The 12,972-nt window shown below is 44.0% G+C and overlaps 1 protein-coding gene across 8 annotated transcripts in view; it reads left to right on the forward strand.

Moving 5' to 3' along the window:
* The window catches only part of LOC139698065 (proton channel OtopLc-like), a 234,397-nt gene that overhangs the window by 180,593 nt on the left and 40,832 nt on the right, over positions 1-12,972 (forward strand). The window contains exon 1 of one of the 8 annotated variants that reach the window (XM_071596946.1): positions 10,193-10,298. The exons of the other annotated variants lie outside the window; for them this stretch is intronic. Within the exon in view, the coding sequence (XP_071453047.1) occupies positions 10,249-10,298 (50 nt within the window). The 5' untranslated portion in view covers positions 10,193-10,248. Of the gene's footprint in view, positions 1-10,192; positions 10,299-12,972 lie in introns of those variants that run through there. 8 annotated transcript variants of the gene reach the window in all.

Genomic DNA, 12,972 nt, shown 5'->3' on the forward strand with positions numbered 1-12,972 from the left:
TAGCCGAAGCACCAACTACCCCGACCACTCAAAGGACGTGAATAATAGTCTCAGGAGGTCTCATTTTGGGTCTCGAGTTTTTCCTAGTTGGAGCTCCGCATAAAAAAATAACCTTTTGAACGGTGGAATGATTTGCTTCTCACGTTTGCCCTTGATCTTTGGGAGTCTCAAAGGTACTTAATCGAAAGCCTTTGTGCGTATTCATATTAGCGTTCTCGCTCTATCCCTCCGTCTCCCCCTTTCTAGTCCCTCTCTATCTCTCTCTCTCCCCCGAATAACGGTGACTTTTTCGCATTCCTATTGATGCCAAGCTCAAGAGTCAAGTGTTTGAACTGATTCCGGCTTTGGGTACTCAAATATTGATCTCCGCGATGGAAAGGGTGCACTTTGCTGCGCCTCCGTCATTGTTGAAACTCTCACATTTTCATTTTTCCGTGGAGGGTACGTAAAAAAAAAGAAGTGGAAGAGCGCCCTCTTTAAACGGGAGTGAAAAAGATAGCAGGGAGGGCTATCCCGTAGTGTAAACAGGCCAGAGTTCACGGCGTGACGGCGCCCGCCCGTACAGACCGTGGCGTGGCTTTCAGGAGTTAAAACCCGAGGACTGACCGCGATGCGGCTTAGGCATATTCTCTTCCGCGATTTTTTTTTATTCGGGTGTGGTGTGTTGAGTTCAGGTCCAGCAGATACGTGGAGGTGTGATATTTCTTTGTTTTTTTTCGCGTTATTGACGTGGCACGATTCCAACACTATTTTCCTCCCCACACACATCCTCCCACGTCCTCAATATGTTCGATATTATTTCCTTTTTTTAATTATTGCTTGCTCGACCGTGCGTAATTGTGGCCATGACTCACTGGCTGATTTTCTAACCAAATTATCTCGAGGGGGGGGGGTAAAGTTTGTTTGGGATACGCAAGGCACGACGTTGGCTTTCACAAGAGTCAAAACCGCCCTTTGGAGTGTGAAGCCGTGGCCTTGTACGCTCCGAAGGCCATCCTCAGTCGTTCTTCAATCTTAATTTGACCGCAAAACGACAACGCCTGTGAAATTACACCGTAGCAAAAATAAATGCGCCTTAATGATGTCATATATGCATATCATTTTACTGCACGTACGTTTTCTAGCGTAAGAGCAATTTTAATATCAGGAATAAATGGCTATCGAGGGTTATTAGTCTCTAAATATTTTTTAGACAAAATAATCTAATTCATCTTTAAATGAACAACGTAATTTATTTGTAATGTTAAATCTTTAGCGTTTCTCCACTTGTACTTTTATTTGTTTAAAGAAGGGGACTACAATGGCCTTAAGTGGGTGCTACGGAATCACTTTTAAAGTTTTAAGAAATATAGTAATTACCGAAATATTGAGGATACGTGGAATCGCTTCGTTGAGATCACGCGCTCAACAGTCAACAAGTTCATTCACAGTAAATTTGTAAAAGATAACGCTGAACCTAGATGGTACAACGCGGATGTTAAAAAGGCATTGCCACGTGAGGGGCTATGTCATGCCAAAATGAGAGATATTAGGGATGATATCTGTAGTGAAAAAAGAATGATATCACTTATGATTACAAGATATCTAGGGCGAATGCCAAGAATAAATTTTGGGAAGCGTTAAGCGAATTCAAAAGGAAAATGTTAGCGGAAAATTTGAAAGAGAATCCGAAAGTATTTTGGTCATAAGTCTGAGTAGTTCAGGGACAATTTTCAACTGTTAATTCACTCAAAAATGATATAGGCGAAAGAGTAACCAGCAGTTTGAAAAAGGTTAATTTACTAAATTCTTTCTTTCAAAGCGCCCTCACCAATATCTCACCGAATGCCTCCTATTGCTTACCAAATCGTACCAGTTTACATACGCCCAAAATTGAAATGCCATGTAATATAATAGAACGTCTGTGAAAAATATCAAGCCTATATCCTCCGGGCCCGATGAAATATCCGCTCGTATATTCAAGGATGTAGCTTCAGAAATTGCGCCGTAGCTAGAAATAATGTTGGAGAAGTCGCTGGTAGATCACAAGGTTCCCAGGGATTGGAAAACGGCTATTGTAACACCAATATTTTAAAATGAAGACAAGGAGGAACCGAGCAATTACCAACCTATTTCCCTCACATCCATTTCGTGCAAGGTTATGGAACATATAGTTGCTAGTTCGATCGCGATACACCTCGATAATCAGGAGTTATTAATGAAAAATCGTCACGGTTTCCGAAAAGGTAGATTCTGCAAGAACTTGCGCTTTTTGTTCATGATATTCTTCTTCGGGAGAGAGAAATGTTCAAGTGGATTAAAGCCTTTTTGAATGGTCGAGTATAAAGAGTAGTGATAGATGGAGTTAGTTCAAATGCAGTAGAAGTTACTTCAGGCGTTTCCCAGGGAAGTGTTATCGGACCTCTCTTATTCCTACGTTACGTTAACGACATTGCTCTGTAGTCACTAGTGAGATACGTTCATATGCCGATGATGCAGTCGTTCACCGTGATATCCGTGATCCTGAGGACAGAGCAGCTTTATTAGACGACCTAAATGCTATACAACGCTGCTGCGACACTTGGAAATTAGAATTAAACTTAAAAAAGTGGGTTGTGATTTTCCACGAACCATAGGGAATCATAATAACACTGTCCGACCGCGGTAGCATTATGTTCGGGTAAAAATTATCCTGGTGTGTATTCACCCCCCGCCACACACCCTAGCGATGGCTTGTAGGGTGCATAAATTGAAAAAAAAAATAAAAAATAAATATAATATGTGACTTCTGCTCGCTCATCGTGTGGAATTGGTTTATTTGGATGATTATTGGTTGTATTCATCAAACATTATAACAGAAGAGTTTTTGTGTTACCTCTACTGAAAATCCACCAGTTGGGGACTGTGATTTGAATTTTTTCGGGTAAAAACGAATAGAAGGGTACATAGTTTTTCTCAGTTATGAGATGATTGTTCATAATGTAAATGGAGATAAACGAGCATTTGGCTTAGAAATAATATTCTGTGGAGATGAAATATCACTGAGGATCACAAAAGATAGCAAAAAGAGCAGTTCCACAAATGAAATATACTAATATCACCTGATGATGCCGTAAAAAGCGAAAAGTATGCTGTAATAAATAATTGTTGACGTAAATTTTTTGTTACCTTTCGTGACAGTCAGTGATAATGTATACGGATGAAACCGTAAAACGTCTAATGGCAACATTACTGGTTCTGAATTGGAACTCCAATTTGATAATGCTTGCTGGTTTCTTAGTTGGAAAGCCCTAACTGGCGCTTTAGCTTGTGCGTGAACGTTTTAATTAAAATTGTTTAAGGAAAGTGTCTACTTGTTCATGTTTCTTCCAAAGTTAATATGACTGGTAACGATAAATCGTAAGCAATATTTAATGAAATTCACATTAGCGTTTGTGTCATTAATTTCAGGTTAGTTGCTAGGGTTCAATTTTTAACAAACGTGCTCCTGCGCATTTCCTTTTGCTGATATTAGCGAATTATTTTCGAAAAAACCGATTCCGGTTTATATTAAAAGACCTCGAAGCAATCAAATAAATGAGTTTGGAACAAACGCTGAAAGTTTTTTTCAGTAATAGCTTTAGCGTTTCCGCCTCAAATTCGGAGTCATGAATTTAAACTAAGAATGCTCATCCCGGCATCAAGTTTTAAACCACACACAGATGAATGATACGTTCTTCTTTTCGATCGGTCCAATCCCAGTCGCCAGTGACTCGGCCCGCGAATCTAGAATCCTCTTGCACGCGTCCACCCCCTTTGCCGAATCAATAAAACCATTTCATCCGCAAGGACGAATCTGGAATGCAAACGCATCGATCTTGAAGAGGAGTTGAATTTGGAATTATGATCGTCGGTCGGAGGGATTTTAGCCGCATCAAAATTTCGTGGCTTTCCGTCGTCGCTGACGATGCGCCGAACATCTCGCATTTATTGGATGGAAATGGTGTGCCGGGTGGAAGGGGAGGTGGTGGTGGTGGGGTGGGGCGAGGTGTGCGCGAACGGAGAGCCGAAAATTCCACGCGAGCTGAGTCCGAGGGAACGAGATTCCTGTCGTCTTTTTATACTGCTCTCGTTCAGGTCAAGGTTGTGGGTACTCGACATTGATTCGCCGAGGAAAGAGGCAATAAAAATACAGAAGGCCTGAAACGCAGGTGGGAGGATTTGGAAGAAACCACGAGTGATTTCTAGGGGGTGAAAACGCGGCAGGGATTCAAAATGAATAGGTTGTGGATTTTTTTGTTACCGTGCGAGTGTGACTTTTTAAGGAATTGGGAAAAATTAATTTTATTCAAAATTTATTTAGCATATATTCCCCTGCCGCGTCGTGGATATCATTTTTTCATTGTTCTACTAATGCTGGTAGCTGCTAACCGCAAAGTTTTACTAAGGCAAATGTATCCGTTTCACATTTCTGCAAATGGGAAATATCTGACGTTAAATACTAACCAATTAACTAGTGATATTATATTTCTTCAAGTTGGAAAAAGTATGAAATATAAAAAGTAAACAATAATTCCACTATATTTATCATTTTTGTCGAATGCTGGCGATATCATCCTATGGAGTGGGCTGTAGCTCTATCATGGCTCCGCAGCTAATTTAAATAAATTTGAAATTGTCTGCAACTGTAGAAATATTCCCTTCATTTGCATTGGGAGAGTACTTTACCGTTCAACGGAGTCTCTCTTACAAGTTTGTTTTAGTTATTATTAGTGAGAGACCACCGAGGTCATCGCCGTCCTTCTTCGAAATTTGCGTGGCTGCGGTAAAACCACATGATCCCTGGACATAACCTGCAATCAATCAAAATTTAATAACATGTAAGAGAAGCATATTAAGTTTTTCATTCCATTTACCCGATTCATTACGAAAATAATAGATGATCTTAAGAATTATCTCTTTGTTACCAGACAAAAGAAACACTGCTAGCAAATATCCCCTTAAGTAAGAATTCCATTGTGTTCATTTTTCTGCAAAACTGGGGGTCGTTATACTATGGAAACTAACTCTGCAGTTAGAGCATATTAGGTTAGTGAAAACGATTAGTTTTCAGTGTCCATGCACGTCGTAAATATACATTTTAAACTTATTTGTATGTTAGCCTAAGTATTCTATTGACATTAATACGCAAGGGTTTTTTTATAGTTTATTGTTAATGAGGAATATATTTGCTTCCAAAATTGTGTATACCTAAAATATATATATTGAATCTCATTTGGTATAATCTCTTATTACATTACGAAATATTTTTAGCTATGCCCAAAGAAAAAATCAAAGACTGCGTATCCACCGAAAAGAATTTACTGTCGCTGACTAGTTTTCTGCCTAGTCGACCACTTTAAATTATTTCCTGTGGAAACTCAATAGTCTTTGAATCTTTACTCGTACTCAAAAAATGAATTTCCGCTAAGTATCGCCCTCAATCATCTCTCAAATTTAGATATGTCGGTTTTTACCGTGTAAATTAGCAAAAAAAATCTGCAAATCCCAGGGGTGTTTAATTCAATTCGTTCCAATTGCTCTTATTTAAATACTTTTATACGTTTCGGTTTTGAGATATCAAACTTTCCAGCTAAATTAAATATTTCGTCCGATATCTAGAGTTACGGTTTGATTTTTTTAAGGAAATAATGCTTTATATTTAAATAAAAAATATTCTTGAAAGTACTTCAGTTTTATCTCTCGATGCTAATGATAAATGCACTCACCGGGCTTGTAAAGGAATGTGAGCATTTGAAATCGTCTACCTGTATGTCATCTTATCTGGTTAGAGTGTGTCCGTAATATTTTTGTCGGGAGGATGCTTCCAGCTGAAGTATAACGCACTACCAGAAAAATGGACTGTTCAAATACGGACGTTCATAAAACGGATACGGAATCTCTTCATGCCACCGGCAGAACATTCACCGAGCACGGAATCTTTTTCCGAGTTTTCAGATCGGAGTGCGGAATTCCGCGAGCAGGAAAAGCTTTTGCACTGCCTCGAGTGGGTAACTCTAAAAGGTGTCATGTGCTAAAGCACCTGAATTGGCTGTCGTGTTTGCGCAATCCGTCCGCCTCCTCGTCTATTCACCCCCGGAAATTTATTTCATGGGAGGAGGAGGAGATGAGCGTGTCTGGCTGAAGATTTTATGAGCTCTAAATGAGCTGCTGCCCCTTGGCTCTTCCTCGAACGCACACCACTGAAGCGCCGAGGTTGGAACGCTTTCCTCCGCACGGTAGCGCTGTGGAAATTATCGTGGTGAAATGGAAACGCTGGATGTTACGGTTGTTATCCGCGGCTAAAGCTTTCATGAGTGTTTGGTGGCGGACAGGATCAGAACGTTTCGCTTCATTGGCTTATGGTTTGTTGTGTATTTTTCGGGCGATTCACCTGAATAAGATAAAAATGTTTGGAATGTTTACGTCATCGCCTTTAAACTTCCCGTGTGGGTTTTATCGTTCGTTTGTTTCGTTTGGTTGGCTCCTTTCAAGGTTATAAAAGTGTCATGTGGGGGGTTTATGGACATTTTTATATGCTGTCGCAGCCCGGTGAAGGCTATAACTGTGGGTGCTTGTGGATACTTTGACCGTGATTTTTACCGTGAGTGGAATGGGGTCTAATTTCTTTAATTGTATTTTAAGTTTAGAGCTTCTTGCACGATGACGATTATTGTGTCGTCTTTTGGATAATTTTTTTAGAATCATGACTTGTATGCTAATACTATCGAAATTTCATCGGAATCTGAAAAACAGGCTAAATAGGTTTTTGAATTGTATATTGTTTTCTTGAATAAAAAATTTATTTTAGACAGCGTGACGAAGTCATTGAACGAACCTCTCGGCAGGTCTCTATATTATGAACGAGAGTATTAAAACGTTCTAAATACTTTACCGTGCTTTGTGATGTAAAAACTCTTTTTTAACTTGTTTTGATTTTCTTCCACTTGGAGTAAGTAATATTTATTTATCACCACTATTAAAAGTGATTCTGTCAGAAACATATGACAGATTCATTCTCGGCAGTCGGTTTTAGTAGTAATAGGTTTTGGTAATTATTTGAATGTGCTAGATTCAAGAAAAGGAGTTGAGTTAGAAAATTTGCATTTGTAGTGGAAAAAATACATTAGTAATAATCATTGCATCATTTGTCTATCATTGTTTTTTTTTCAATTTATGGTTCGTATTGTAAGTATATCATGGGCTCTTATTTCAATTAGCGTTAAATGAAGTAGCCTGCAATGTTTCTAAGCTACGGAACTCGGTCTGGAAAAACGTCTCCGTCATAGATGTATAAAATTATTGATTTCATAATTAATTGGTAGTCAATTGTTTGCTGTAAGTTTTCAATTGGCACGGACTTAAGACCGTTATATTTATTAGTCTCGTATAATATGGCACAACGTGTCACCCCGCGCCAAAATATACTTAAAAGTCCGCATACTCATTTCTTAATAGTCTCTCGGAATTGAGTGCTCTGCTCAATTATGGGATAAGAGTAAAACGTCTTTTTTTCGTCATAGGGAATTGAATTAATTCTCGATTTTCCGTGGCATCCTTTTCTAACCATTTTAGTTCCTTTAAGCTTGTTGTGACAGGGAGCGTGGATTCATACTCCCTCAGCGTTGATGAAGGTGCAAAAATTATCCAAGTCTGAGGGTAGGCGGGAATGATGGGCATTTCTCATTAAGGATAGTAGTATGGTTACAGTTAGACCTCCTTTGAAGTGGCAGGCGGTGTTCTGAGATTGGTTCAATACGACCGCGAGGCAGGGTTCGCGGAGTTGAAGTCCAAGGGCGCAGATATGCCGGGAGTGGGGGCGAAGTGGATCCAGGCTTTCAACCTTCTGGATGCACGCATTCGCCGTGAACAAACAAGCCAGCCAGCGAAATATTCCCCTTGGAAAAACTCCTTGTTTTAACAGCGAAGAGACAACACTAGTGCCTCTTTTGTAACAACATGTCATTTTTCTCAAAATCGTTGAGAAATAGATGCATGCGAATCCTTTATAAACACCCCTTCAGCGATACTCTCGTGGGTCCTATGCTGGGAAATCAGCTTAGTTAAACCAAGTGATTTCACTCAACATTCATGTCATAATCATATGTGCATCTATGTTCCGCGTATTATCGGAAACGTGTGTGTGTGTATATATATATATATATATATATATATATATATATATATATATATATATATATATATATATATTTCCCTTCGCGTGTGTGGCTTGGTAAGTCACATGGAGAGTCTTAAACACCTCAGGACTTTCCGTTATCTAAATATTGCTGAGTGGGGATTTCTGCGAACCGCTCCTCGCCACGCGGTGACGGGATTGTCTGGGGTTGAGGATTTCCTTGTTCATTTCACGTGTGTTTATGGGGGAAGGGGGAGGAATCATCGTCCCGACTCCTCGGCATATTTCGGCCCCGGATGATTCGCGGGGCCGGGTCCCGAGGGTCGGATTCCGTCCTCGCCCGGGCGTGGATTAAGTTCAGGGCCCCGTGCGGAGGGGACTCCATTACCCCGTGAGATCCCGTGACCTCGAGGATCATTTCCCCGGAATCTCTCCCGTCTGTGTTGCGGGGAAGAAGGGGGAATGTCCCGAGGAGGGAAGTGGAGGAAACCCCCGGGAGCCCGCTCGTTCCCACTCACCCTCTCTCCGGAGCGCCTATTCCTTCCCGCCCGCGCTGTTTTTCATTCCCCCCCGCCAGCATCCCCTCTTGCCGCCTCCCCCGACAACGAGCTGGACCACCGAGCTCGCGCCCAGGCCGCGCGGCGCCCAATCGGAGGCGTCCGCCAGGGTCACGTGGTGCATCTCCCGCCATGCCCCACACCCTCCCCACCTTCCACCCCCTCCGCCCGCCCCCCTGGCCCCAACCCCCGGCTCCACTTCGCCCTTTCGCCCTCCCCTCCGCCGCCAGGCCCCCCCTTCTCCCTTCCCCTTCCCCCCCTCACGGCGTCCCCACACCCCAGTAGCGTCGAGAGGGGGGAGTGAGAAGGAGGGGAGGGGTCCAGAGGAGGGGGGCAGAGGGGGCAGCGTCTCCGAACGCACTCTGACGACTCCGTAGTTACATAGTGAAGCTGGTTGCGTCGCTGGAGCCGGTGGTTGCGCCTTGCACTTGACGGTTTCTTATCTTCCTTCCGCGCCCCGCCCCCAATAGTGCGCGAATCTGCTCTTCTCCCCTTTGGCGGGTGTGTTATTCATTTCCTCCTCAGTGGGCGCGTGCAGGGTCCCGGGGGCCGGAGAGAGTAGCGCATCGGGAAGTGTGCGAGTTGGTTAACGGCTGTTATATTCCTCCCGCCCGCTTCAACGAGAGTTGTGGGCTTTAAAAGATACGTGCACACCTCCCTCGTACTCATCCCCCCGCTCCTCCCTATACGAGGGCGCCCCTCTCTCTCTATCTTGGCCCGCCGTACTTCGCCGCCGCCTATTCGAGGACCGTGGCACGGAGCACGGGAGCGATAACGATTGGGAGCGGGGACAGAGCGGCTTAAAACCCACCCGCTTGCCCCTTCCTCGCCTCTCTCCGCACCCCCTCTCCATCTCTCCCTAGCCCCCCATCTCTCTGTCCCCCCAACCCCTCCCGATTCCTATTCGGGAACACCCCCCTACCCCCGCCCCACCCCTGCCTCCTTCTCCCCTCTCCCCTCAAACCCACCTCGCCCCCGCTTTTGCTTCCGCCCCCACCTTTCACGCCCCATACGCCGCCCCCCTCGCTAGCCTTCCCCGCCCCCTCCCCCAAAAGTGACTACCTTGCCTCCGCGCGACTCCCATAGTCTGCACGGTGCACGGAAAGTGTGTGGACCCCCCTCCCTCTCATTCCGGCGACCGATCTAGTTTCGTGGGTCGCGGTGTTGTAAAAATTCTCGGGGACGGATCGTGTTAGTGGTGAGGAGGGGGCCCTCGTCTGGTTCGGACGGGTGCGCCTCTTCAATCCCGGGCCGCACCCCAAGCCGTCGAGGGTCCTAATCCTAGAGGACGCCCGCCCCCCGCCCCCCGGCGGCGGCGGCAGGCCCGGAGTCGGCGGCGGCAAGATTGGCGGGAAGAAGAAGATGGTGGGTGGCGGGGAGGTGAGGGTGGCGACGGTGGAGCTGGAGGCGGAGGGCGTCGGGGGCAGCGGTGGAAGCCTCTCGGAGGCGGCCACCCTGCCCGTGGGCCGGTCGCACGGCCGGGGGGGCGGCGGCGGGGGAGGCGTGTGCGGAGGAGGTGGTGGGGTGGAGGACTTGGCCTCCCCAGAGAAGAACAATATGGCTAACAAGCGAATGGAGGCTAGGAAGGAGATGCCGGCGAGAAAGAGGTGGGACCATGGAATTTGCCGCCGGCGGCGGGCACGGTTCTTCTTTGTCTCTCACTTACCCTCCCCCCTCCCCGTACCTCCCCCACTTCTCTTTGTAGTCTCTTCTGGTCTCCTTGTAGCGCATCCTTTCTCATCCCGGCTGGACCCCGCTGTCTTTTTGTCTCTCCCACTCTCGCGGAGTAACCACTTGAAACCTTGCAAATTGACCGCCATGATGCGCATTAACAGCCTGGATTTGTTGAAGTAATGTCATTTTATAATTTGTAGCTTCTCTATAAAGGTTTTTCTCTCAATGCTAAAAGTTAAGCTTTTCTCTCAATGTCTAACCACAGCATATTAGTGCACGGTGCCTACTCATCTAGTACCTTGAAGTTTCAACTTAGCTAGTATTTTTTAATGTTTAATGCGCTTAATATTTACTCAAAAAAGATCTAATATCTTGTAAGACGTTGTGTACAATCCATTTGAAACTTAAAAAACTAATTGTTTGTCATAATATTTTGGCGCCTCTATGCTACGTGGTGTCCTTTTTGTCGGCTGTTATCTTTTTTCTTAGGAAGTTTCTCTTTTATTTCGGTCGACGCCATTTATCTTGATTAGTTATACATTGAATATTAGTACCAAATGTTGTTGTAGTTTATCGCCAGTTGAATTGTGTGAAACGTTTTCAGTGAGGATAGGAATCAATTTGAACACTGTGTAATTCAATAATCAAGTTTTTTGAAGACCGTAACGTGACAGAAATTAAATGATTGTGATGAAGATTTTACCAATGTTAATAGCATGTTTATTCAATTTTTCCTAGATGACAGTTCAAAACGTTTAAAATCATGATTAAAAATCTATGAAGTGTGTATATGTGACCACAACCTCTTTGGAAAAAATATTTAATGAGAATGTGTAATGCTTTTGCGTAACATGTGAGTAAAAATCGCGGAAACTCTATCTACATAATAATTGCCGAGCACTGCATAGTCGCCTACCCAAGCGAAAACTTCACTCGTTCATTCAACTCGCAACTCTAGACTTGATAGCGGGCTGTCTGCTGCAGCTTAGCAGAAATGTACGAGTAGAAATCCGATGATATACGGTTCCCTCCTCCTAATGTAAAGTGAACACCTTCCCAGATTAACACTTCTTCCTTAGCTAATGACACTGTGTTCCCCTTTGAATACACAGCACGTTCCAACCGAAACTTGTGATTTCGGAGCGGTGAGCATCGCTGCTTGGCTTAATTAGTTGCCGATAATCCCTTTTCGACTTAGCCCTTACTGTTCTATCTCTTTGTTTTATCTCGAAGTTGCCTTGAAAAAACAAATGTTTTCAATTAAAAGGCGATCTGATTATTGCCACCATGTCTTTTAGTTTGTAGTTTCTTTTAAAAATTAGTTCATTTTTATAAAGTAAGAGGGTAGATTAGTGATTTCTTTATTCGCGTTAGTTGAAAAACAATTTCTGGAGATATTTAATGGTATGATTGTCTTGATGATGTTTTTAGGAACTTTTGAAATTTATCATCCAACAACTTATGTCTTTTCTTACCTATCCTGTTTTCGCCTTAGGTCAGTAGCATTTAATCATCCGTTTTTAGAGCTGCAAAGTGTTTATTTTCTTTTGTCGTCCATGTTTACATCATATTCAAAAAAGTGACCAGTTTAAAACACGTTCGGGCGTAAAGCACGAAGATTTCTCTTTATGCCCACTCGATCTTAATTAGCGGCTTGCGTTGGATCCAAGGCAGGTGACCTTTACGGCTTCAGATGATTGCCCAAGATCTTTCCGCTCAACGTACCATGTAAATATCCATCACCTTTCATTATAACGAATCACCATGACTCCTAAGGGGACATCATGGGGGAATTTAATGGAAATTAGCTGAAATTGTTGGGGTCGCCGCACCAGACGAAATTTAATCCAATCAGTATTTTTTGACCGTTGATGATGACTGAAAGTTTTGTCCAGTGTGGTCTCCGGGAAGAAAAGGGGGAGGAGAATTGTTAGGAGGGCAAAATGTGAAAGTTTGGCCTTGAAAATTAAGTTACCGTCAACAGCACTCCACTGTGAGGGGTTAGTACGTTCCACCCCCCCCCCCACTCACATGGTGAGGAGGCTTAAAAGTAGGGTTGCTTCATGTCCTGCGTCCTATCCGCTAGGCGCACCACCACGTTATTTTTATGCGAAGCTGTGAAAGTGGTTCGTTAGCTCATCCTCCTCCCACTCCCCATCCCCTCCACCTCGGGGGAAAAAAGTGAGCACAGCTCTTGATACCCCGTTCGTCTGTGCGCCTTTAGTATTTACGCTCTGACCTCTAATGATCGTAACATACATTGACGTCATCATGTCTGAAAACGGGCCATATCGCTCCCCGGATTCTGTACTTCCCGCAACACACGAGCGTCGCGCTGGTTGTATACGTTTCCCCGGGGCCCTTCCCTGGGATCCATCCCGGTGAACTCGCCCGGTGTCCGTGCACGAATACGTTTGAGGGCTTGTTTCCACTCACGGCCAACTCATCCTCGGGATGACGAGGCGGCATTTCCCTTTGTTCGCGGGAAGTATTTTCCAGTGCTTCCCACTTGTTTCCATGCCGGAAAGTTTGTCGTTAGCATAAGTCGTTCCATTTGGCGGGGTGCCAGATGGAAGACACGCCCGGTTTCGAGAGTTCGTTTAAATG

This window comes from Hetaerina americana, unplaced genomic scaffold, assembly GCF_022747635.1.
Source record: "Hetaerina americana unplaced genomic scaffold, ioHetAmer1.1.p SCAF_8, whole genome shotgun sequence".
In the NCBI taxonomy this organism is placed as follows: domain Eukaryota; kingdom Metazoa; phylum Arthropoda; class Insecta; order Odonata; family Calopterygidae; genus Hetaerina; species Hetaerina americana.